Source organism: Carcharodon carcharias, chromosome 31 (genome assembly GCF_017639515.1).
Source record: "Carcharodon carcharias isolate sCarCar2 chromosome 31, sCarCar2.pri, whole genome shotgun sequence".
NCBI lineage: Eukaryota > Metazoa > Chordata > Chondrichthyes > Lamniformes > Lamnidae > Carcharodon > Carcharodon carcharias.
This window is the reverse complement of record NC_054497.1, coordinates 12,520,699-12,547,540: the sequence shown is the minus strand read 5'-3', so window position 1 is coordinate 12,547,540 and position 26,842 is coordinate 12,520,699. Positions and strand designations below refer to the sequence as shown.

Genomic DNA, 26,842 nt, shown 5'->3' with positions numbered 1-26,842 from the left:
ATCAGTTTCATTGTAGTAGCCAGCAGAAAGTTGGAGAAGTTTAGGGGTGATGTGACACCCAGCGCCGGGGTAGCTGCTTCTCTTCCTTCCTCAGAAACTCGCCCTCCGACTCAGGGAAACTTGGCGAAAGTTTTTAAAGAAAGAAAACGGTCTTGGAGAGACATTTCGATCAGTGTGTTCCCAGGTGAGTGAGCCGCTTGCCTGGGTGTGTTCCCTGGAGTTTATTCCTTTGTGTGTCGGTGCGGTGCTGGAAGGGGTAAAAATAACCTGCAGTGTCTGCACTCTGACCGCACTCAGCCTCGCCCCCAGCTTCATGGCAAATCTGATCTCTCCCTTTTCACTCTCCCACACCATCTCTCTCCCTTTTCTTCTGTCTTCCCCATTCTTTCTCTTTCCCGTTTTTCCCTCTCTTCACCCCCGTTCCCTCTCTCATTCTTCCTGACTTTCTCTTCCACCCACTACCCCCCAGATTCTCTCTTGAGGCTAATCCAACAGGAGTGGCAGTGTCAGCTTGGATAAAGAATTGGTTTGACAGCAAGTTGTGGGGTAATAGTTATTATTCAGGCAGTAGGAGATCGTGGTGTTCTCCGAGGGTCAGTGCTAGGTTCACTGCTATTTTTTGATATGTGCAAATGACTTGGATATAGAGATACAAAGTAAAATTCTAAAGTTTGTCGATGATACCAAATTTGGATTTATGGCAAGTACTGAGGATGAAGCAAATTGCCTGCAACTGGGCATAGATAGGCTAACAGAATGGGCAGGCAAGTGGCAGATGGAATTTAATACTGACACGTGACGTGATGCATCTTGACAGGAGGAATAGGGAGAGTCAATATCAACTTGATGGCATGGTTCTAGAGTATGAAAGGGGTCCATGCGAATAGATCTTTGAAGGTGAGTTGAGATCAACCATGATCGTAATGAATGACAGGGCAGGCTCGAGGGGCTGAATTGCCTACTCCTGCCCCTAGTTCTTATGTTACGTTCTTATGCGAGAGAATGGTTAGCAAAGCATGCGGAATCTTCATAAATATAGCCATCGAGTACCAGAGCAGGGAAGTTACGCTGAATCTTTATAAAGCTCTGCTTAGGCTGGAAAGGTTTTAGCTTCAAGGTTTGACTGAAGAAACTGGGGTCGTTTTTTCTTGGATCAAAGATGGTTGAGGGAAGAACTGATCGCGGTGCACAAGATTATGACAGGTTTAGATAAGGTGGACGAAGAAAAGGTTGTTCCCATTGGCTGATTGTACAAAGACCAGGGGGCACAGATTTAAGATAAAAGCAAAAAACTGCAGATGCTGGAAATTCAAAACAAAAACAAAAATACCAGTGATTCGTTATTTCCACCTATCACTGGCCCTCTATCCAGCTCTTCTTGTCCCAACTCCCCCCCCACCCCCCTTAAACCAGCTTATATTTCACCCCTTTTCGATATTTCCTTAGTTCTGTTGAAGGGTCATGCGGACTCGAAACGTTAACTGTGTTCCTCTGCACTGATGTTGCCAGACCTGCTGAGTTTTTCCAGGTGTTTTTGTTTTGGCACAGATTTAAGGTTTTTGGCAAGCGATATGGGAGGGGAACATGAGGAAGAACCTTTTTATGTGGCGAGTGGTGACAATGTGGAACTTGCTGCCTACGAGGGCGGTGGAAGTGGAGAACGATTAAGGATTTCAAAGGAAATTGAGGGATAGAGGGAGGGGAATGGGACTGACTGGATTTCTCTACAGAGTGTGGACATGGACTCGATGGCCTGAATAGACTCCCTCCGTGCTCTAATAACTCAGAGTCAATAACAAATGCTATTTACCCCATTCTCTCCCTTTTTGCCCCCCCATATCCCCTCCGTATCCCCCATTCTTTCTTTCTATCTCTCTCTCTCTGTGCCCCCCATTTTCTCTCTCCTCTCTAGCTGTTTATCTATTTTTCCCTCGCGTTCCCCCCACCCCCACCCCCACCCCCAACCCCAACCCCAACCATTCCCGACAGCCTGATTCCCCACAATCAGTGACAGCACCAAATCGAAACATGCAAGATCTGCTGAGATTCGGCACAGGGAAGACACAGGTTTATAACATCTCCCAGTGACTGTCCTCAGCAGATGTGACAGGGTTAGCACTGCAGGCAACGTCGGACACACCCTGGGAGCTGGAGTCAAAACATGAACCTGTCACCTCTCAACAAGTGAAACACCACAAGTGCACCGACATTTCTGTCATTGCTGGGGATAGTGACTGGAATTTGCCTTCTCCCTGGCCGGTGCAAGTTGCTGATGGTCAAAAGCCTCAATTATACTGAAACCAGAGCCAGAAAAATACATCGATATCATATTTTAAAAAAATCTTCATTCACACCAGCAGGGGAGTCGGAGATATAATTGCCTCCTTTAGTTTCCTGGATCTGGTGGGTCGGAGGTCACTTGATCAGACGAATTGTGAAACGCCCTTCATTTAGATAAGCAAATCATTTTGGATAAACCCAATTGCTCAATTAGTGAGATGAAGCAGGAAATCCCTTGGGTAAATATTGGAAATTTGTATCCCAAAGCTGGGGAGGAAGGATTTTCAGGTGTGTTTCTGGGTCAGAACTCCCCAGTGTTAAACCTCCAGACCCACCTTTTCTTTACATGTTCCACTACTATCTCCTATTGCCTTGCACCATCATCTATTTTGTCATTTAATCTCTCCTGCCTTCAAACCTTTCACAGGCTCTCCCTTTTTCCAACCCTCCCCTGACCTTGTATCCACTTAAAAACCTGTTACATCTCTCATATTTTCCTTTTCTAATAAGTCATTGACCTGAAATGTTACATGTTAAACTCTGTTTCTCTCTCCACACATGCTGCCAGACCTGCTGAGCATTTCCAGCATTTGCTGTTTTTTTTTTAATCACTAATATTAAACCCCTCCTTTTTTTTTCTTGCTAACCTTGCATTTGTAACCACCTTTTGACACCAGTGCTCAAAGGGGGAGCCCTCTCACCTCTTGAGTCGGAAGGTTATGGCGTTAAGCCCCACTCCGAAGATACAAATCGAGGCTGACGCTCCCATTACATTACAAACAAAGAGAACAAAGAAAAGTACAGCACAGCAAAGTCAGCCCTCCAAGTCTGTGCCGGTCATATTGCCCGTCAACGAAAACATTTTGCACTTCCGGACTCCGTATCCCTCTATTCCCATCCTATTCATGTATTTGTCAAGCTGCCTCTTAAACACCACCATCATACCTGCTTCCACCACTTCCTCTGGCAACGAATTCCAGACACTCACTACCCTCTGCGTAAAAAACTTGTCCCGCACATCACCTTTATAGTTTTCTCCTCTCACCTTAAATCTATGTCCCCTAGTAATTGACTCTTCCACCCTGGGAAAACGCTTCTGACTATCTACTCTGTCCATGCCGCTCATAATTTTGTAAACGCAAGTCCTTTCTGCTTTTGCTGTGTGTTAGTTAATTCCATTGTTGTGTGATCTGTAACTGAGATTAATTCAGAAAACAGCCCAGAGCCAGCTCAGTTAAATATTTCAATTGTGGAAAGTGCTGTGCAGGTAAAGGGCAGCAGCTGATTGTTGCTGGTACTCAAACCCTGAGCTGCAATTGTGTACCTGTACAAAGTACTTTGCTGGCTCTTTGGGACACTTGCCTTTATCAATTGAGGCATAGATTACAAAAATCGGGAGGTCATGTTGAAGTTGTATAGAACCTTGGTGAGGCCACAGCTGGAGTACTGTGTGCAGTTCTGGTCGCCACATTATAGAAAGGATGAGATTGCACTGGAAGGGGTGCAGAGGAGATTCACCAGGGTGTTGCCTGGGATGAAATGTTTAAGTTTTGAAGAGAGGTTGGATAGACTTGGGTTGTTTTTGCTGGAGCAGAGAAGATTGAGGGGCGACCTGATCGAAGTGTACAAGATTATGAGGGCATGGACAGGGTGGATAGGGAGCAGCTGTTCCCCTTAGTTGAAGAGTCAGTCACAAGGGGACATAAGTTCAAGGTGAGGGGCAAAAGGTTTAGGGGAGATGTGAGGAAAAACTTTTTTACCCAGAGGGTGGTGACGGTCTGGAATGCGCTGCCTGGGAAGGTGATGGAGGCGGGTTGCCTCACATCCTTTAAAAAGTACCTGGATGAGCACTTGGCACTTCATAACATTAAAGGCTATGGGCCGAGTGCTGGTAAATGGGATTAGGTAGGTAGGTCAGGTGTTTGTCACGTGTCAGTGCAGACTCAATGGGCCGAAGGGCCTCTTCTGCACTCTGTGATTCTGTGGCTCTTAAGTTGTTTGGGATGTCCTGAAGTTGTGAGAGGTGCTGTATAAATACAAGTCTTTTAAGTGTCCCCTGGGAATGGATGCCTGCTGTCACAGATACATGGGAATCAGGGAGCCAGTTTGAATCGGGTCTGATTGTGGATTGTCCATCCATCCTGTGAGGAAGGGGAGTTCCCCAAGGCACAGTGATCCTCACCCCTTCACAGCTGCTCGCCAGTGAATTCTGTAGAGAAGGTTCTCTCTTTGTTGTCTCTGTGCCATGATTCAAATCCTCACTTCCTCCTCCTCTCTGCGTTATTTATTTCAGACTTGAACCAAAATATACTGCAAGTTTTTTTCCTATAGAGTCTTCGTATGTCTGCCTCCCAGCCTTGTCTCTTCCCCCTCACATACATGGTTCCGAAGCCTTATTTAAGCTTGAAAGAATTCCCTTTTATGGTCACTGGGTTTTTTTTTATTTCCTTGCACGCATTGGCTCTTCATGTTACAACCTGTCAGTCTTCTCTTGCTTCCTGTCTGTGGTTGTAGTCTATCCTTTGCCTGCCATTCCACCACAGAGACACGTCAACAATGGGTGAATCACAGGGATTAACTCTTTTCATTCCGCAAATTGATACATCCTCACAGGGCATATTTCAATTGGTGCCAATGGAGCTTTGGGAGTGAGAGCACCACACACACATGGGTTATGCAATATTCTAATTCCTCTCCCTGCCCAACTGAGGCAGACTTAGAACCACTGGTTCTTTGTCACCTTGGCTCATCTTGCTGCTCTGAGACATGTTATGGCTTCAACCTTTGCTCCAGAATTAGGGCAGGTCATTTCGGCTGACTGAAGGAGAGCTGCATTGTCAGAAGTGTCACCCTTCACTTCAGACATTAAGCAGCGGCCCCATCTGTCTTATCTGGTAGCTCCTATTCCTCCTTTAAGATGCCCTTAAAACGCGCCTTGTGACCAAGTGTTAATCATTCCTTAGCTGATATGGAGTCCATTCAATTCCTATGCACTTCTGAAGCACCTTGGGATGTTTCTATGCATTAAAGGTGCCTTATAATTGTCAATTAATTGTTGCTGGATCGAGATGATTGGATGGCACTATTCAAAGAAGAGCAGCGTGCAAAACCAAAATTCTTTCCTGAATCTAAGCCAGCCAGGGATAGACGATATGGAATTATATAGAATTTACATCCCAGGAACAGGCCACTCAGCCCAACTAGTCCATACTGGTGTTTGTAGTCCACATGAGCCTCCTCCCATCCTATTTCATCTCATCTTATCAGCATATCCTTCTATTCCTTTCTCCCTTGTGTGTTCATCGGTTTCCTCTTAAATGTCACAGAATTGTTAAGGCACAGAAGGAGACCGATTGGCCCATCATGCCTGTGCTGGCTCCCTGAATGAGCAACTCACCGATTGCCATTCTCCCGCCTTCTCCCCGTAACTCTGCACATTCTTCCTTTTCAGATAACAGTCTAATTCCCTTTTGAACTGATCTATGCTACGCATCTCAACCACTTCCTGTAGTAGTGAGTTCCACATTCTCACCACTCTCTGGGTAAAGGAGACTATCTTACATTTAATACCCCTAGATCTGGGCTTCCCACAAGTAGAAATATCTCTACATCTGCCCTATGAAACCTTTTCATCATTTTAAATACATCTCTTAGCTCACCCCCCACTCCCCTAAGTCTTTTTTTCTAGAGAAAATAGACAGCGTAATATTCAGTCTTCCCTGATAGAAAAAACTTTTCCGTTCTGGTTTCATTTTTTTTTTTAGATCTTTTTGCACCTTTTCCAGTGCCTCTGTACCCTGGAGACTAAAACTGTTCACTTTATTCCAAGCGTGGTTCTATCTAACTTTAATATAACTCAATTCTACTGCTTGCTACATGGGGAATGTACAATATTATCGGATCATTTCCCTCCGTGCTATGTGGGAAAAGGTCATTTCTTGCATAACAAGTGTAACTACATTCCAAAGTTTCTCATTGTATGTGAAACATTTTGAGATGTTGGCCAGGAGCAGGGAAGACTGAAGACTCTTCCCCCTTCAATACACAGCTGAACAAACAGAGCCCTCAGTTCAACGTCGAAGTTGAAGGGGCTGCATCCCTCGACACTGCACTAGGAATGTCAGCCTAGACTGTAGAGTCAAGTTCTGAAGTTTCTGGGGCTGGAACCCACAACTTTCAGACTTAAAGGCAAGAGGGCTACCAACTGAGCTAAGCTGGCATTATTGCCTGGTACCACTCAAATTGCTCTACCCAGCCTCGACTCAGAACTTTAGCACCAGAGCCAAATTTAAGTGCCCACCATTTTGGAAGGTGAAAGAACCCTGACAAAACTGAAAGCTGCAAGGAACTATTAAACCCTCTTGTCAAACTCCAATATTCTGAGACTATAACTGGTGGTTAAACGTGGTGTCCAATATGGTAACTCGGTCTGTGCCAAGTTAACAAGCGGACCAATTAATTCAGCAACGCACTTGGCATCAGCCCACCCTGGACTGGGCAGAGGAAAAAAATCAACTGTAGATTCTGCTCCTCTGCGTTCTCCAGTGGCCTCATGAAAGTGTGTGCATGTGTTATATGAAGGTCATTTTAGGGTCGGGGAGGGGGGAATATCTCTACTCTGTTAGAATGGCCTTTTGACACCATTGAGACGCTATGGCACCAGGTCAAGGTAGTGGACACTATTCTTGGAGCTTCTTCACCTGAACAGCTTCAGGGGAGATGGAGGAGAAAATTTGGAAGGGGGTGACAGAGTTAAGGGAAACCTAACCTCTGCAGATTCAAGGTGCACATTTCGCCAGCAACCAGAAGTCATCCTAAACTCTGCTTTCCACATTCTCACTTGTAGCAAATCCCAATCCCCTTTTACCCTGAGCCCGTGAACCTACACTGGCTCCTGGTCAAGCAAAGTCTTGACTTTAAAATTCTCATTCTTGTTTTCAAATCACCCCTCAACCTCTCCAACCCCACAACCCTCTGAGATATCTGCATCCTCTAATTCAGGTCTGTTGTGCATTCCCAGTTATAATTGCTTCACTATTGTGGCTGTGCTTTCAGTCGCCTAGGCCCTGAGCTCTGGAATTCCCTCTCTACCCCTCTGCACTTCCACCTCGCTTTCCTCCTTTTAAGACACTTCTTAAAACCTACCTCTAAGGCCAATTTTTGGTCACCTTACCTTAGATCTCCTTATGTGGCTCGGGTCATACTTTGTTTTATAACATTCCTGTGAAGCACCTTGGGACGTTTCATTACATTAAAGATTCTCTACAAATATAAGTTGTTGTTAAATTCAGGCCCAATAATTCAGTACTCAGAAGGGTTAATCAGCCCTTTCCTTTCAGTAACGTGTGCCAATGGCAAAATACTTAATTTTGGGGTGGTTCTTTTTAATTGCAATTCCTTGCGAGTATTTTCTCCCCTTTATTTTTTTGCAAATCTGATTGCATGTTGGTGAGTAATGAGCGGTTGTTGCTTTTTCTGTTTTCTCCCATAGCTCCACAATGGGGACACACTCACTGGATCCTGGGATGGCGGAGAATACACTGTGTCAAGAGGAGAAGCAGAGCCTTATCGTCCTAAAGAACGAAACCAAACTGGTCATGGAAGCCTTCTTACGGAGGATGATGATGTTTGACGAGGCTGCCAACATTGGACATGTTGGTCGTTACTACCACGACTCCAAGAAGTTCATCTCAAAGTAAGTCTCTCATTCTCATACCAAAGACTTTCTGTGCCTTGCTCGAGCTTGGTGGCTGGGTGTAAAAATCTCTTGGTTCACTGGGGACTCTGTTCAGATTGTAGAATGTTCCTGGAACCGTCAACCATTGAGTCATGCCAACATTTTTCCACAAGAACAGAGAATGGAGGGTGAGCTGCAGTGGAAGAGCTAAGAGTTGATGGATGAGGGATGTTCCTGAGATAGAATGGAATGAGGCCATGGAAATATATGGGTCATACATGCACAAACTTGCTTTAGCTTAGTAAGTCAGATCTCCAAGCTTGGGGTTAATGAAGGCCATATAGTCTTTGATTTTCCTTCAATCCCTTACCCCTCCACAAAAAAATCCACCAGACCCTGTTCTGGATTTAATTTTAGGAAATGAAGCTGGAGGCGGAAGAGCACTTTAGTAATAGTGATCATAATTCAGTTAGTTTTAACATAATTATGGAAAAGGCCAAAGATAGAGCAGGAGTTGGAGTTCTAAATTGGGGCAAAGCCAAGTTTATTAAGCTGAGAAGAGATTTAGCAAAAGTGGACTGGAAACGGCTACTTGAAGGTAAATCACTGACAGAGCAGTGGGAGGCATTCAATGGGGAGATTCAAGGGATTCAGCGAAAACATATTCCCACAAAGAAAAAGAATGGGAAGGCCAAATCTTATAGCCCCCTGGATGTCAAGGAGCTTACAGGGTAAGATAAAGCCAAAAAGGAAAGCTGATGTCAGACACTGAGAACTCAATACTACAGGAAGTCAATAGGAGTATAGAAAACAGAGGAGTGAAATCAAAAAGGAACTTAGGAAAGCAAAGAGACGGTTTGAAAGAATATCAGCAAGCAAAATCAAGGTGAACCCAAAGGTGTTTTATCAATACATTAAGAGTAAGAGAATAACTAAGGAAAGAGTAGGGCCCATAAAAGACCCAAAAAGATAACCTAACTGTAGACGCAGAAGATGTTGGTATGGTTCTTAATGAATACTTTGAATCTGTCTTCACAAATGAGGGGGACGATGCAGATATTGTAGTTAAGGAATGCGATAAACATAGGGAGAAGGAAAGTATTAATGGGATAAATAGATTAAGTGGATAAATCCAGGACCAGATTAAACATACCCAAGGCTGTTTAAAGAAGCCAGGGAGGAAATAGCAGAAGATCTGACCATCATTTTTCAACCCTCACTGGATACAGGTGTGGTCCCGTAGGATTGGAGGTCTGCTAACATTGTACCTTTGTTTAAAAAGGGAGCAAGGGATAGACTGTATAATTACAGGCCAGTCAATCTGACCTCAATAGTAGGCAAATGATTGGAATCAGTTCTGAGAAACAGAATAAACTGTCACTTAGAAAGGTACGGGTTAATCAAGGATAGTCAGCATGGATTTGTTAAGGCAAGACCATGTCTGACTAACTTGATTGAATTTTCTGAGGAAGTAACAAGGAGGATTGATGAGGGTAGTGTAGTTGATGTGGTCTACATGGATTTTAGCAAGGCTTTTGACAACGCCCCACATGGCATTCTGGTTAAAAAAATAAAAGTCCATGGGATCCAGAGGAATGTAGCAAGCTGGATACAGAATTGGCTCAGTGGCAGGAAACAAAGGGTAATTGTTGATGGGTGTTTTTGCGACAGGAAGGCTATTTCCAGTGGAGTTCGGAGGGGCTCAGGACTAGGTTCCCTGCTTTTTGTGGTATGTATTAATGATTTGGACGTAAATGTAGGGGTCATAATCAAGAAGTTTGCAGACGATACAAATTTGCCACGTGGTTGATAGCGAGGAGGATTGCTATAGACTGCAGGAAAATATCAATGGACTGGTCAGGTGGGCAGAAAAGTGGCAAAAGAAAATTCAACCTGAGGAGATGCTTTTGGGGAGGTCACACAAGGCAAAGGAATACACAATTAACGGAAGGTTACTGAGAGGTGTAGAGGAAGTGAGTGACCTTGAAGTGAATGTCCACAGATCCCTGAAGGTAGCAGGAAGGTTGGTAAGGTGGTTAGGAAGGCTTATGGATTCCTTTCCTTTATTAGCCGAGATATAGAATATAAGAGCATGGAGGTTAAGCTAAAATTATATAAAACATTAGTTAGGCCACAACTTGAGTACCGTGTGCAGTTCTGGTCACCTCATTACAGAAAGGATAGAATTGCACTAGAGCAGGTATAAAAGAGATCTACAAGAACATTGCCAGGACTGGAAAATTGCAGCTATGAGGAAAGATTGGATAGGCTGGGCTGGAACCAAGGAAGCTGAGGGGAGATTTGATTGAGATGTACAAAATTGCGAGGGGCCCGGATAGAGAGGTCAGTGACTAGAGGGTCATAGATTTAAAGTTATTGGTAGAAAGATTGGAAGAGGAGATGAAGAAATGTTTTTTCACCCAGAGGGTTGTGGGGGTCTGGAACTCACTGAAAGTGTAGTGGAGGCAGAAACCCTCAGCTCATTTAAAAGGTGTCTGGATGTGAACCTCAAGTGCCGTAACCTGCAGGACTACAGACCAAATGCTGGAGAGTGGGGATTAGACTGGATGGCTCGATTTTCGGCTGGCGCAGACACAATGGGCCAAGTGACCTCTTTCTGTGCCATAAACTTTCTATGATTGTATAACCCTGCAAATACTGTTACATCCTAACCCCTACCTACTCATCTTAGATCCCATTAACTCCTCCCTCCTTGTTCCTACTTCTTCTGGCCAATGGTTGTAGGCTGTGATTTTCCCTTCCCAGTAGCCCTGCACCCGTGCACCACCTCCACCATCTCCCCGTTATCCCAGTGTTCTCGAAGGCTAACACACCTTTTGAAAGAGCAAACGGAATTTCAATTATGTCGATCTTTCCTGACCTCAGGAAGTCCCAAAGCATTTTACAACCGGTGATACACTTTTGAAGTGTAGTCACTGTTGTATTGAAGGTAATGCTGCAGCCAAACTGTGCACAGCAAGATCCCACAAACGGCAATGTGGTAATGACCAGGTGTTCTGTCCTTGTGATGTTGGTAAATATTGACCAGGACTCATGGGAGAACTCCCCTGATTTCCTGCAATAACGTTATGAGGTCTTGTGGTGCGGTGGGTAACGTCCCTACCTCTGGGCCAGAAGCTGCGGGTTCAAGTACCACACCAGGACTTGATGGCCACAGAAGGTGCGTTCATAACGTGGCCAAACAGGTTGATTATCAGCCTGTAAATCCTTCCAATACGCCTGATGGCAGGCAGGGTGAGTGGGAGAGTTTCCTGATCAGCCAGACTGCAGAAAGCAACGGCAAACCACAGTAGTATTTTGCCAAGCATAATCATAGACCAATCCAATGGAAGTCCATGGCTGCCAATACCCTCTTCGGGCAGGGTACATGAAGGAGGTCTGTGAGTCTTTTCTACCCAATTGGGAGGCAGATTGTTTAATGTCTAATTGGAAGTTTTGCTGTTTGCAAACTCCACCTTCCAACTTTTGCTGCTCCGAGTCATTTCTTACTGATTTTTCACACCCTGCCTTTTCTCAGAGGCAGAGATTTACAGGGAGCTACCAATCTACCGATGTCTACCTCCCTTGACCATTAGTGTGGTGTAATGTTTTAACTGGTATTTTGCTACCGTGTCCGTTTAATACTATCTTTTTAAAAGGACCGCCGATGGCCAGGATCCTAACATTGCTGTGAAATCGCACGTTCGGCGTAAGTTGAATCAAAAAGGGACTTTGGAACGAGAAATGGAGGAGAAAAAGAGGAGCCTGAAGCGAACGGAAGGAACTGAGGACAACATCGAATGGGATACAACAGATGAGGAAATTGCCCAGGCAGAAGAGAAAAAACATGCCTTCAGAACGACTATCAAGAAACTAATAAAAAGGCAAAGGAAGAAAAAGAGCAACGATGACTCTGACAAAAAGTCCAAGGATTCTTTAGATCTACTCGATGATCATGGACCTGGGAAATATGGCAGCAAAGTTGATTCAAAGAGCAACTCCTTGAAGAGGCAGAAGAGCCCAAAACCTTTAATAGCCTGCACGGTTGGTTCAATAGATTCCGTCACCTCCCACGCAAAGGAAGACACTGCAGAGGAGAGCAGCAAGCAAAGCTCCAAGAAGAGTGGCAGTCAGAAGTTTTTTAATCTGTTTAGGAAACAAGGGAAAACTGAAGATTCTTTCTTAGAGAAAGGTCAGGAGCCTGAGCCTTCCACACCACGGCCCAACACGCTGCCTCTAATGACTGAGCAGTTGAACAACATGGACATAGGTGAGCAATTTGTCCTTCAAGAACCAATGGAACCCTGTTTGGAAGCTTATTGGGTTCTTTAGAAATGAGACCCTTCAAAAGGGATAGAATTGAAAAGCATGGCAGTTACGTTAAATTTGTATTGAAACTTGGTTGGACCACACTTGGCGAACGGTGCACAGTTCTGATCTCCATATTATAAGAAGGATTATAGACACACTAAAGAAGGTGGAAAAGTTACTAGTACAGATTAATCAGGCTGGGGCTACTATCTCTAAAAATTGAAGGCTGAGGGGATGCCCAGAGAACCATGGATGACCAGAGATATTCAGGTTACGATGTGTAGGAAAAGAGAGGCTTTTAGCAGATACAAGAGAAGCAAATTAGCAGAGTACAGACAGTGCAGGGTGGAGCTTAAGAAAGCAATTAGGAGAGCAAAGAGGGGATATGAGAAAACCCTGGCTGGTAAAAGTAGGGAAAATCCCAAGATATTCTATAAGTATATCAATGGGAAAAGGATAACCAGGGAAAGAGTAGGGCCCATAAGGGACCAAGGGGGAAATCTATGGGTGGAGCCAGAGGACATCGCTAGAGTGTCACCCAAGAGAATGAGGATGAAGGTATCAAGCTCAGGGAGATAGACTGCAAGTTTCTTAAGCTAATTGATATAGGGAGTGACAAGGTATTGGAGGTGTAGGCAGGCTTAAAAGTGGACAAATCTCCAGGTCTGGATGATTTGTGTCCCAAACTGCTGAGGGAGGCAAGAGAGGAGATTGCAGCGGCTCTGACCCAAATTTTTAATTCCTCTCTGGCCACAGGGGAGGTGCCAGAGAATTGGAGAACAGCTAATGTGGTTCTGCTATTTAAGAAGGGTTGTATAGATAAACCAAGGAACTACAGGCCAGTGAGTCTCACATCAGTGGTAGGGAAACTATTGGAGAAAATTCTGAAGGAGAGAATCTATCTCCACTTGGAGAGGCATGGTTTGATCAGGGATAGTCAGCATGGCTTTGTCAGAGGGAGGTCATGCCTAACAAATTTGACTGAATGTTTTGAGGAGGTGACCAGGTGTGTAGATGAGGATAGTGCAGTGGATGTAGTTTATATGGATTTCAGCAAAGCCTTTGACAAGGTCCCACGTGGGAGACTTATAAAGAAGGCAAAGGCACCTGGGATACAGGGTAATTTGATAAGGTAGATTCAAAATTGGCTTAGTTGTAGGAGACAGAGGGTGATGGCAGAAGAATGCTTTAGTGACTGGAAGCCAGTGTCCAGTGGCGTACCACAGGGATCTGTGCTCGGTCCCCTATTATTTGTCATTTATATAAACGGCATAGATGACTATGTGGGGGGTAGGATTAGTAAGTTTGCGGATGACACAAAGATTGGCCAGGTGGTTAACAGTGAGGTTGAGTGTCTTGGGCTACAGGAAGATATAGTCGGGATGGTCAAATGGGCAGATAGTGGCAGATGGAATTTAACCCTGAAAAGTGTGAGATGATACACTTTGAAAGGAATAATTTGACAAGGAAGTATTCAATGAATGGCATGACACTAGGAAGTTCTGAGGAACAAAGGGACCTTGGCGTGTGAGTCCATAGATCTCTGAAGGCGGAGGGGCATGTTAGTGGAGTGGTGAAAAAGGCACATGGGACACTTGCCTTTATCAATCGAGGCATAGATTACAAAAGTAGAGAGGTCATGTTGGAGTTGTATAGAACCTTGGTGAGGCCACAGCTGGAGTACTGTGTGCAGTTCTGGTCACCACATTATAGGAAGGATATGATTGCACTGGAGGGGGTGCAGAGGAGATTCACCAGGATGTTGCCTGGGATGAAACATTTAAGTTATGAAGAGAGGTTGGATAGACTTGGGTTGTTTTCATTGGAGCAGAGAAGACTGAGGGGCGACCTGATCAAGGTGTACAAGATTATGAGGGGCATGGACAGGGTGGATAGGGAGCAGCTGTTCCCCTTAGTTGAAGGGTCAGTCACAAGGGGACATAAGTTCAAGGTGAGGGGCAGGAGGTTTAGGGGAGATGTGAGGAAAAACATTTTTACCCAGAGGGTGGTGACGGTCTGGAATGCGCTGCCTGGGAGGGTGGTGGAGGCGGGTTGCCTCACATCCTTTAAAAAGTACCTGGATGAGCACTTGGCAAGTCATAACATTCAAGGCTATGGGCCAAGTGCTGATAAATGGGATTAGGTAGGTAGGTCAGGTGTTTCTCATGTGTCAGTGCAGACTCAATGGACCGAAGGGCCTCTTCTGCATTGTGTGATTCTGTGATATAATTAAGATTATAAAAGGGTTTGATAAGGTAGGGGTAGAGAAGATGTTTCCATTTGTGTGTGAGACCAAAACAAGAGCATAAATATAAGACAGTCACTAAAGAATCCAATAGGGAATTCAAGGAAAACTCCTTTATCCAGAGGGTGGTGAGAATGTGGAACTCATTACCACAGGGAGTGGTTGAGGTGAATAACATTGACACATTTAAGGGGAAGTTGGATAAATACATGAGGGAGGAAGGAATTGAAAGATATGTTGATTGAGTTAAATGAAGCGGTTGGGCAGAGACTCATATGGAGCATAAACCAGCATGGCTGTGTTGGGCCAAATGGCCTGTTTCTATGCTGTAAATCTTTGTAATACATCCAAACATTCCAGGGTATGTCTTGTTGGAACAATCAATCCAGTGCTTGGCTGCAATAAGAATGATAAAGTAAATAGGTTTCATTCCGGTTTCTGTTACAATTGACTAACCACACAGGCCAGTGTTATACTGGGCTGTATAGTAACAGAAGGTAATTCAGCCTCCTAGTCAATTCTGCCATTCAATTAGATTAACTAATGAAGTATATTTGAAGTGTAGTCAGTATTGTAAGAAATGGGGCAACCAATTTGTGCACAGCAAGCTCCCACAAATAGTCTGTTTTTCGATAATGTTGATTGGGGGATAAATATTGGCCAAGACACTAGGGCAAACTTTCCTGCCCTTCTTCAAAATAGTGAGGGGCAGGCAGGGCATCAGTTGAAGTCTCGTCCAAAACTCAGCACTTCCAGTGGTGTAGCACTCCTTCAATTCTGCGCTCGAGTGTCAACCTGGATTTTGCACTCAAGTATCTGGAGTGGGATTCGAACCCAGAACCTTCCGACTCGGATGCGTGAGTGCGGCACACTGAGCCAGGGCTGACACTGTGGCTATGTCTAAGCCTCTTGTGTGTGTTTTGCAGCCTTCTGTCACTCTGTCAGCCATTTTGTCGTTACCATCCAATTCAAGCTTTCAGTGGATTTTTTTTTCCATTGTTTCCAGGCAAAAATGAAAATGTAGAATTCTACTCAAAGGTGGCGAAGAAGCTGGATAAATTAGCACAGCAGTACTGTGCTCAGACTGTTATTGACCGAATGTCCCCAAGCATTGAAGTTGATGCACCAGAAAGAGGTAAGTGTTGTCTGGGGCCCAGGGAGGGGGAAGGGGCACTGGAAACCGAGAGAGGGATAGGGGGCTTTGAGACCCGAGGAGAGGGAGGTCTGGAACCTGAGGGACAGGGTCCCAAGGAGGTGTGGATGTTTGGAGGAGTAAGTGAACTAGATTGAGTGTTCCTATGTAACATTCTCCAAAAAGGTTCAAGAGAACTTCTTCTGGGGAGCAAATGACCCCTTGCCTCCCACCTAACTTTTCCTCCATTCTTGAGTCTGTGGAGAAGTTTGAGAGTTGGATATCCCACCTAATAGGATAATGTGGGCACAGAGCACTGGATGGTATGAATAGGAGTGACTGCAAATTCACCCAGGATGTGTCGGTACAGATTCTCCCATGTGATGTCTGCTCTCATTCAATTTCTTTAGTGAACAATAATATCGCACAGAATGCAATGACTGACAAAGAGAAGATGATTGAGAAAATTGTGTTGTTGCTACAACGACAAGGAGATGGAATTAACGAGAAGGTGAGAGGCAGTGAGGCGGCCTGAGGGGAGGTGCAGTGGCCGAAAGTCTTGTGTTGAATGTTATCCAAAACTCTAATCCAACTGAGCCTAAGAGTGGCCTCTTCCAGCTCCCAGAGGCTTTGGGGCTGCTTTCAATGTTCAAACATTCGGGGTCTCGTAGAAACTTACAGCACAAGAAGAGACCGTTCCAGCCCATCAAGTCTGTGCTGTCTCGTTGAAAGAGCAATTGTGTTTACTCCTGCATCCCAGCTTTTTGACCGTAATCCTATAAATTCCTCATCCCCAAATACTTGTCCCCAACTCTCTTTGAAAATTATATATAGAATCAACTTCCACCACCTTTTCATGTAATGTGTTCCAGATCCTAACAACCCTGAGTGAAAACCTTTCATCTCTCCTCTAGATCTTCTGAGAGTGATCTATCTCTGTGAAAGAGTTTCAACCTTGCTGGTGGGGAACTTGCCATAAAGGAGCCTTAAGATTGAGATTGGGTCTGTGGACAGTTCAATTCGATATACACACAATTCCATTCCATTCTCAACTCTCAGAAACACAATAGGTAAAATTCTCATCCTTCCCCATCATTCCTGAGGCTGTGGCCCTTTTTGGGCAAGATTTCAAGGAGTGAACTGCACTCCCAAGATCATTCCTAAATGGAGCCAAGAGAATGATTCCCAATGGCAGGTTATCTTGTATTATGAGGACAGGTTGCATAGTCTAGGGTTGTGTTCCCTTGAAATTAGAAGGTTAAGGGATGATCTAATTGAGATATTTCTACGATGATTAAAGGAGTTGATAGGGTAGATAGAGCGAAACTATTTTCTCTGGTGGGTGAGTCCTGAACAAGGGGGCATAACCTTAAAATTAGAGCCAGACTGCTCAGGGATGATGTCAGGAAGCACTTTTCCACACAAAGAGGAGTGGAAATCTGGAAAACTCTTCCCTCAAAAAGCTGTTGAGGCTGGGGGTCAGATTGATAAATTTTTGTTGGGCAAGGGCATGAAGGGATAGGGAATGAAAGCAGGTAGATGTAGTTGAGATGCGGATCCATTGTGCTTGGAGAGTTAGAACAAAAGCAATCATGCAGCCCCTCGAGTCTGCTCTGCCAGTCAACAGGATCATTAGGACCAGATGCTGCTTTCAGGTGAAGTGAGGTTAGAGTGGAAGGGGTTAATTATTTTTCAGGGTGAGCTAATAATTCACTTTTCTGTTTTAAAGTCGTACAATCTTGGTTTTGCTATTTAATTATAAATATCTAACCTTACAGCAAACCAGGAAGTGGAGAGGTAAACAGCTTGTTAGAGCCTAAATGTTTCATTGCATTGTAGGCTAAGGGAGCTGGGTGGTGGAGAACTGAGGTGCCACCGATGGCAGGAGGATTTAATGCAAAGTGACATATTTACATAGAAAGCTCTCATTATAAATAGAATCATACAGAACAGAAACAGGCCATTTGGTCCATCATGACTGTGTCAGCTCTATGATAGATCTATCGAATTAATCCCTCTCCCCTGCTGTTTCCCCATAGCCTTGCAAGTATTTTCCTTCCAAGTATTTATCCAATTCCCTTTTGAAAATTGCTATTGAATCTGCTTCTGCCGTCATTTCAGGCAGCGCCTTCCAGATCATAACATCTCATTGTGCAAAAGAAAAAAAATTCTTCTCATCTCCCCCTCTGGTTCTTTAGCCAATTATCTTGAACCTGCATTACCTGATTAGCAACCCTCCTGCCAGTGGAAACAGTTTCCCCTTATTTAGTTTATTAAAAACCCCTTATAATTTTGAACTTCTCTATCAAACCTACCCCGCTCTAAAGAGAACAATCGCAGATTCTCCAATCTCTTCGTATAATGGTTCCCCGGAACCATTCTAGTAAAAGCTCCACCCTGGTCTCTCCAAGGCCCAACATCCTTCCTAAAGTGTGTTGCCCAGGAGTGGATACAGTGCACTAGCTGAGGCCTAACCAGTGATTGATAAAGCTTTAGCATAGCTGCCTTGATTTTTGTAACTCTATGCCTCAAATGAAAAGAGCACAGCTCCAATATGTTATTTCTAACAGCCTTCTCAACTTATCCTGCTGTCTTTTATACGGACACCTCCAGGTTTGTTTCTGCAATGCCTTTGAGCCATTTAGTTTACATTAAAGGTAGACATTATAAAAGAGAAAATTTGATACAGATAAACGTTAACCGGATCCACGCTGGTTGGTGAAGTTAAAACGAAGACACGGCAGCTATCTTCGCTGGAGAGAGTTTATTCACTTAGCTCATTGTCCACGCCACTCCCACCCCACAGTGTCCCAGCTATCCCCATTTATAGGTGTGCAAATATCCATCACATGTTTAACAGTGTAATTTCCATTAAACCTTAACGATGTAACTCATAAGACATTGAAAAAAATAACCAGTGATAGAAAGTATGGTTTTTAAGATCTAAGTGAGTAGAGATGTAAGACCTTTTTCATACATGTGTATATAGTATTTTAAGTTAAAATGTGCTTCATGTTAAACTTACTCTCTTGTAGATAAAGGAAGACCCTCTGCTCCAGCGTACCATGAGCAGGATGTCCTACCGGAGCTTTTCACACCTGGTGGAAGTTTTTACAGCCAATGTTGAAGAGCAACACAAGGGCCCCACCACCAGCCCTGAGCTCACAAAGATCGCACTGACCATGGAGCTAACACGGAGAGTGGCTGGGATCAGCAGCCACCCAGTGCAGCAATTGATGGGCTACACCATGCAGTACATGGACATGTTTGTTCCCTGGCTGCAGGAGAATGGCGGATGGGTGAGTGAACATCACTGGCATTAAAAGAAGGAACTTTTGATCTCCCAAGGTAATGTTGGCTCCGGAAAAACCGAGGTACTGTGGTCCCTCCAACTGACATGGAAGTGAAAACAAGCACCTCCCTCCTTTCCTGAAGACCATCACTCCTACCGGCACCTGCACTCTCTGGTGCCTTGAGCTCCACTACCTGAAGAGTATTGGCTGGCTATCTAACTGAGGAAGACATCACAGTGAGCTCTACCTTGTCCTCACTCAATGTCTGCTGGTTTTCCTGATTCACTGCGTAGTGATTGTAAGCCAAATTTTTGACACATCCTCCAGACACAAGGCAATTGTAGTTTGATACCACAAGCCCAATTAATGATTAATTAGCCAAGCTCAAAGAGTGTGGGATCTTCCTGATCTGTCAGTCTCAGTATCACAGCAAGTGAAGAAAATTGCTCAACCCTGTCCGGATGTATCCACTAGTCCAGGGGCAAAAGTCAAGTTTTCTAATCCCTAATTAAGCTCATGCAACATTTTTTTCAAGGGACGTGGGCATTGCTGGCTAGGCCAGCATTTGTCACCCATCCCTAATTGCCCATGAGAGGGTACTGGTGAGTCTCCTTCAAGAACTGCTGCAGCCCATGTGGTGTAGGTACACCCACAGTGCTATTAGGGAGGGAGTTCCAGGATTTTGACCCAGCGACAGTGAAGGAACAGAGATATATTTCCAAGTCAGGAGCTGTCAGAATTTGTCCTCTCTATGGATTCCAAACTAACCTCCCTGGAGGGAGGGCTGATCCCTTTTCCTTTTCTTCGATTTTAAAATTCTCACCCTTGTTTTCCGATCCCTCCATGGCCTCGCTCCTCCTCTCTCCCAGCCTCACAACCCTCTCAGATCTCTGCAGTCCTCCCAATCTGGCCTCTTGAGCATCTCCAATTTTCATTGCTCCGCCATGGTCAGAGGTGTATTCAGCTCTCTGGGCCCTAAGCACTGAAATTCCCTCCCTAGACATCTTCTCGTCTCCACCTCTCTCTTCTCCTCAAAGGCGATCCTTAAAAACCTGCCTCTTTGGCCAAACTTTTAACCACCTGTCCAAAACATCTCTACGTGGTTTGATGTCGATCCTGGTCTGATAAAGCTCCTGTGAAATGCTTTGGGATATTTTGAAGACTGTTTAAATACAAGTTGCTGTTGCTGTTGATTCCCTTCCCCATTCATGAAGCAAAGAAAGAGAAAGAAAGAACATGGTGTTTACAAATTGATTCATCAAGCCCTTTGGACACCCCAAAGCACTTTACGACAAATGGATTTCAGTCACTCTCAGGCAACCGTGGCAGTCCATTTGAACACTGCAAATTCCCATAAGCAGCATATTTAATCAATGCCCCATTACTTTGTCTGCTTTTGGTGAGGGTGGGTGGGTAAGGGAGGGAGAAAGGTTGTCTAGGACCACCAGGAGAAATGCCCTCCAAATGGCGCCCACCTCCATAATCCAATGGGACCTCACCTAAAAGGTGCCACCTGACAATGCAGCACTCCCACAGTACAGCATTGGCATGCCAGTCTCGATCATGTGATCAAGCCCACATGGACTGACTCGGAGGTAAGAGTGCTACCACCGAAGTCAAACTGGTGTCCGAGCTAAATTTACACTAAGCACTCCTCATATACGCTGGATCTTGTTTGCTTGAAGATGGGAAGCTGTGTGTGCTTAACCATCAGTGAAATGGGTTTTGTTATGATCCCAGCTGGTGTTGTTACTGGACAAATCAGATCGCAGAATGGAACCTGCCTTTCTAGATTGAATTTTTCTTTAAACCGTGGGGGTCCTTACTGAAACAGATTCACGGGAGTCTGCTGTTAACTTTTTAACAAAAATATAAAGCATTGATTAAACAAGAAGCATTAACTATATTACACTGGACAACAAAAAGGTTGGAAAGATTTACATACATACATAGGTGCAGGAGTAGGCCATTTGGCCCTTCGAGCCTGCTCCGCAAACATAGACACCAGGAAAAAAATTATTCAAACTCACGCTGTCCCTTTTATCCCAACATTACCCTTACAGAACCAACGCTGCAGTGAAGAGGTACCACTTTTTCTACACCAAGGCTAGAGCTGCTTCAGTTGCAAAGAGCTTTCTTTCCCAGTAGACTTCTGAACATTCACTAGAAGTCCTTCCACAACTGGTATCTCCCTTAGATATCCAGAAAACTCACTCTAAATTCACTGTTACTTTTAACTTTAGAGCAAGACATATGAGTTTCTTAACAGCCTAGCACCATTTCCAGCTAGAGAGAGTCTTAGATCTTTCCTGCCTTCACTCTGTGGTATGAAACAACTGAAACTAAAAAACTGTTTCTCTTGTCTCCCCCTATATCTCTGTGGGTCTCACTCTGATCCCCTGTTGCTAAACAACAGCACAGTTTTTTTTCTACTTTGTTTTTGTTTGTTTTAACTTCCCTAAACTACTAATCCATGGTATCCCATCTCTTCACTTAAAGAGCCGTAAAACTCTATTAAAAATGCATGTAAACAAACAGACCCACAGGCCCTTTCTTACTGCACAAATAAAAAAGAATATAAATTAAACTTAAAGGTATATCTTGTTCCTAACATCCACAAATACAAAAATAACTTACTTGAAACTATCTGTAGTTCCTAACAGTTTGACAGAATTTATTGAAACTCCTGTTTCTTGTCCTCTGACAGACGGTGGTGCTACCTCTGGAAGATGAGTCTGAACATCAAATTGACTGACTTCTGCCAAACAAGTGGGATTAAAATCAAACCCCAGAGCTTCAAGGAGGGGAGAATTGGTTTCTCGATTTGGCTTTTGCCGAGAAGGAAGAAGTAGGGACTACTTTTTAAATCTAGAAACTGTTCAATGGGGCAGCAGCCATCGAACAACTGATAAGTTAAAGCTGCTGAAAGCTTCTTGAGTAGCTGAATATGCTTTCAAGGAACAAATGAAGGACTCCCATTCTTTTTTCTGTGACATTACCTAAAGAGGTATTTGGTAAAATCCATCTATTTTCATGTTTACTCGTGTTAATTGTGACAACAGTTGTACTTTATACAAGTGAAGTGCTGATGCAGTCTTTGCCATCTGTAGGTGCATAATTTAACACTCCTTTTCAAAAGAAGCAATTTTTCCTTTGCTACCTCTCAAAAAGTCCAAAGCTGCCTTGCAGCAAGTTGTCCCATAACATATAACCTTCTAATTTCTGATTGTAAATCTTATTAGTTTAGAATACCCTAAATTTGGCCCTTAAAGGTTGCCAAGGCAATGCTCAGCTGTTTTCAAATAATTATATCACAGGTTGATCATAGGAATAGAAATTTGGCAGCACAGAAGGAGGCTATTCAGCCCATCATGGCTGTGCTGGCGGAGAAGGAGCTATCCAGCTTAATCCTGCTTTCCAGCTCTTGGTCCGTAGCCCTATAGTTTACGGCGCCTCAAGTGCCTATCTTAAGTATTTTTTAAAATAGACATTTGGGTAGTACAGAACTTGAGTATTGCTTTGTTCCCTTTGAGATTTGGTATTCTTGTGAATCTGTCCTGATTAGTGCAAGACGAAAAGCTTCAACAGCCTCTCTTTTCTCAGCAATATTTTTCTTAAAAGCGATGAAGCTTTCTGCCTCTACAGAACAGATGACGCAAGGAGAGGTAGCTGAGATTAGGGCTATAACGTGAGAGGATCAGAGGTGTCGAACAGAGAGAGAAAAATATACTTGTCAAAACGTGAAGCATGGAAATCTACCTCACTTTCTCATCAATAGATTTAATGAGGGAGCATTAATTGTCAGAATTTAAAGGTGTGGGTTTTCAATTTGGGCCTTTAACCAGCACGTAGCAGCGTTTATATTTGGGTTTGATTAATAAGCGCTGATGGTCCATAACATGTGTGGACAGCGGTGAATAAATCAAACCAGTAAAGTTCTGAAAACTGGGTACTTAGACTGCATCACCACTCTGCAACTATTTATTCATCTGTTACTGTATAAATATGGAGAAAGGAAGAGAGATGTGAGGAGACATTATGTAGTTTAGTACTGCTACAGTACAGGGTGGAAAGGCAACATCACAGGTAAACATCTCCCATCTATTCCAAAGCTGGGATGTTTCACTGTTGTTAATGGGACATGTTTATTTCAAATGGTTCTTATTCCTCCATTGTTTCCACAATCTTTTCCTTGTGTATAAGTGTGAAAGATTTGATGCGTGCTTGACAGGAGTATGTTGTATTCCCAATGGGGAAGCAGTCACGAAGGTTGACCTCTCATTTCCTGTCCATTTGGACGAGCTGTTGATCCCACATTGGGACACTGCTACCCAAACTACTGACATATGTTTGTTTACTTGTACAGTTCCTTCTTTTACGTGGAATTTCACTACTTAATCCTCAGAAAGAGAGTTGGAACAATTGGGATGAATAATTCTCCCAGGCTGATTATCTAAACTTGCTGCAGGATGTGGTTGGTAGAGATCACTGGCCCTTCCTGAAAACTGGAGCTGATGAATGATCAGCTAATACCTCCTTTCACTATAGCAATATTCTGATTGTTCCAATTTTAATACAGTACAAATGTCAATGTTGAAGTCTTCCAGAGCAGGACTAATTCTTGGCTTTTCTACAGTTATTGCCAGTGATTTGATCTGATCACTATGGTTACTAGGTGTTAGTGAGTTCTGCACATGTGCCATTGGTACTATGTCCTGAATTCTGTACAGGCCACCAAGCCATAGTGCATCATAATCTGCTTTACACTACGAAGACTGTCAACTAAAAAAACCTTCTGGACAGAACAGACTGATATTTATGAGCTGGTACCAAATAAAGTTAGACAAACCCATTAAAGGCCAAAGGAACCTTAATCCTTGAATTTGACCCAAAATGAAGGGTGGAGACTTACGACTATCTACGTTTAGGACTTCTGCATGTCAGGTTTGGGATAGTGAGGGTCACACCTGCCATCTTCTAACATCTTCATTCACCCAACTTTTGTTGAAGCAATTTGCCGAATTCCAGAATTTGCTTAATGCTGAGGTGTGTGAAGGTTTGGTGTGTCCTCAGGAATTACACCTTTAGCTTGTTCAGTGTGCTTTGATGTGTTATCTGGTAATTGACTTCCAATTTATTACCTAAGTTAAGGGAGCAAGTCCACAATCTTCTGCCTTGGACTCTTAACTTGCTCTGAAGTTGGCTCAAACCTGGAATTGATTGGCTCAAGATTGTTGGAGTTATTGGGTGAAGAATATCAGAATCTATTTAATTCATTTTCTACCAGCCTGATAGTCACAGGATGCAATGATAGTGGAGTTATTGACTAATCCCAGTGATCAATCTCTATCAATGAGTCTACAACAGAACCAGACAGGTGAGGAAAACTCCCAGTGGTGGAGAGCTTTGGGAACCATAAGTCCAAAGTCGTATGTTCCTCTCAAACTCCACTCACCACACATCAGGGTTTACCAATTGTATTTTTAAGTAGCATCAACCTTTATTAAGAACAAAATTTTTTGGATATTTTGAAAATGTGCCTTATTGCAAAAGTTTTTAAAACATTTTTAAAGTTGTTTTAGACCCAGCAGTCATATTTTAATGGTTGCGTGGATTCCAGAATTGTGACAGCCACTAAGAATGAGTGCACAGAAAGATCCCATATGTGTCAGCTGGGCGATTACTGCCACAGAATCAAAGTTAGATGAACTTGAAAGTTAAGATTTGAAAAGGACAAGGTGCTTAACCCAGCACTTGTAATCTTTGGGAAGAAAGAGGGGTTTGTCACTGAGTGAAGAGAAGCAATGACTGGACTATGTCATCATGTGTACCCATTGAAAATGTGTAGTCTTGTATCCCAGATGTTCCGACGTCACAAAATTCTTTGGAATCCTTGCTTTCTGATTCCTGTGCCCATTGTTTGCAGGTATGAATAACTACCAACTAGCGAGGCCTTTTCCCCCACCCGCATCTCCAAAACGAACCCCTTAACCATAGCTGGCAAGTACCAGCCTTCACTCCAAAGACCACTCCTTACCCCGATTGGCCCATACCAGCTGCTCCTTCCTGCTGCCCTGATCGTAGCTAAGAGCTCAATATCTGAGGGATCTCTTTGGTCATTTGTGCTGCTGGGTGCAGAACTCTTTTTTTTCACTTGTAAAGCACTTTGAAGCAAGCAGAGATTCACCCCGTCCCCCATAAACGGGTTGCAAAGAGTCATGTATCAGGACACAAGGGAAATGATGTAACCAGAAATATCTCCTGTCCTTTATATGCTACATCCTTTGTCCTACCCACAGTGCAGTGTAAGTCTGGGACTTGCTATGGGCATTCAGAAGTATATCTCCAAAGTGCTATTGAAGGACCTGCAGAAACATTGTCTCCTCTTGGCAATAACCTGGCAAAGCCATTGGTCTGTGTTAATTTAGCTGCTATCAACTAAAGGTGCTTCTGGGGGGTACTACAACTGACCCCCTGCTCCCTTGGGCTGAGAAGGGTGGAAGAATTGTCTAGTTCTTGGTCACTGTCCAGGTCTCCCCACTGGAAACTGAATGTGCTAATATTGAGTGAGGACAGGAATAATCTTGGCAGTAACGCCTGCTGCAGCCGAACAGCCTCTGAGACTTGCACTTGAAGATCTGGTGCGGTACAAGATGGGGGGTATGGAGGGAGGCTGTAGTTTGTGCTGGTGGATCATATTGCAGAATGAATTGGCGCACGGTTTTCAAAGCTGGCTTAAGGCAAGAAGCATCAGTAAATACTGTATAAGTTTTATTTTGTAGGGCTTTGAATTCTGCACCATGGTGTGTTCTGTATACTTGATCTTAGTGTAAGCAGATAAGTATATATATTTTATATATAATGCCTTGTGCATTTAATGCATTTATTTTGTTAAATGTGAAATTGTGAATTTTTTAAAAAATGTTTTGTATTGTTTTTTATGAAGTCTTAGACTTTAAGCTGTGAGGCTACAGGGGTTGCTGAGTCTTCTCCTGATCCTCTGTGGCGTGCATTTTCTACTTTTGTAAGCCAGTCTTATTCTGAATGTTTTACAGGAGACAGAGATCTCAATCACCAAATCATTCTGTTTTATTGCACACATCATTTGACTGGCCCTGCATGAAGTGGGAATGATGCAAATCTATTAGTTCTCAAGTGGAGAAAACCACCTGTACACCTTTTAAAAAATCTCCAAGTAGCTCACTGACTTAGACAATACCACATGGTGTGAAAACGAGATTCAGAAGATCTCGTGTTCAACCTCCTGGCATGTCTTGGGTCAACCAGGTGTAGCCGAGATAGTGTTGTGGCACTGCAAATAACCTCTGTCGTTGGGCTGGGGAAAGGGAGAGGGATGGGAAAGAAACCGGCAAGTTTTCCCATTCCATAACCGGTGCTGAAAAAGAAAATTAACACTATACTTGTTGGTGAGTGATGATTGGCTGTGAGGCTTCCTGTAGTTGAATGGCCTGCCAACATTTGGCCATCTAGACTCTTGTAAGTTAGCTGCTTGTTGGTTCAGGGTATCCAGGTGTATGGATCAATTGCGGGTAAATGGAGTTGAAATACAAATCAGCCATGGCCTAATTGAATGGCGGAACAGGCTTGAGGGGCTGAATGGCCTCCTCCGGTTCTTAAGCTTCTGAAGAATGGTCACTTTAGTAAAGGTCTCCCTGTGCCTGTGGAAGCCAGCCCCCCAGCATGAGTCAGCCCTTCAGTAAGTTCTAGAAATGAGAAGCATGGAAAACCTGGGCAAGGGAAAATGGATGAAAACAAAAAACTGCGGATGCTGGAAAGCAAAACAAAAACAGAATTACCTGGAAAAACTCAGCAGGTCTGGCAGCATCGGCGGAGAAGGAAAGAGTTGACCTTTCGAGTCCTTGTGACCCTTCCAGAGTTCTGTG

The 26,842-nt window shown here is 43.8% G+C and overlaps 1 protein-coding gene across 1 annotated transcript; it reads left to right on the top strand.

Moving 5' to 3' along the window:
- On the top strand, positions 1-26,790 carry LOC121271536. Its single transcript, XM_041177518.1, has 7 exons — positions 1-184; positions 7,772-7,975; positions 11,617-12,227; positions 15,520-15,648; positions 16,056-16,156; positions 18,681-18,944; positions 21,646-26,790. The coding sequence occupies exons 2-7, from the start codon at positions 7,779-7,781 to the stop codon at positions 21,691-21,693; spliced, it is 1,350 nt and encodes a 449-aa protein (XP_041033452.1). The 5' UTR covers positions 1-184; positions 7,772-7,778; the 3' UTR covers positions 21,694-26,790.
- The last annotated feature ends 52 nt before the right edge of the window (positions 26,791-26,842 follow it).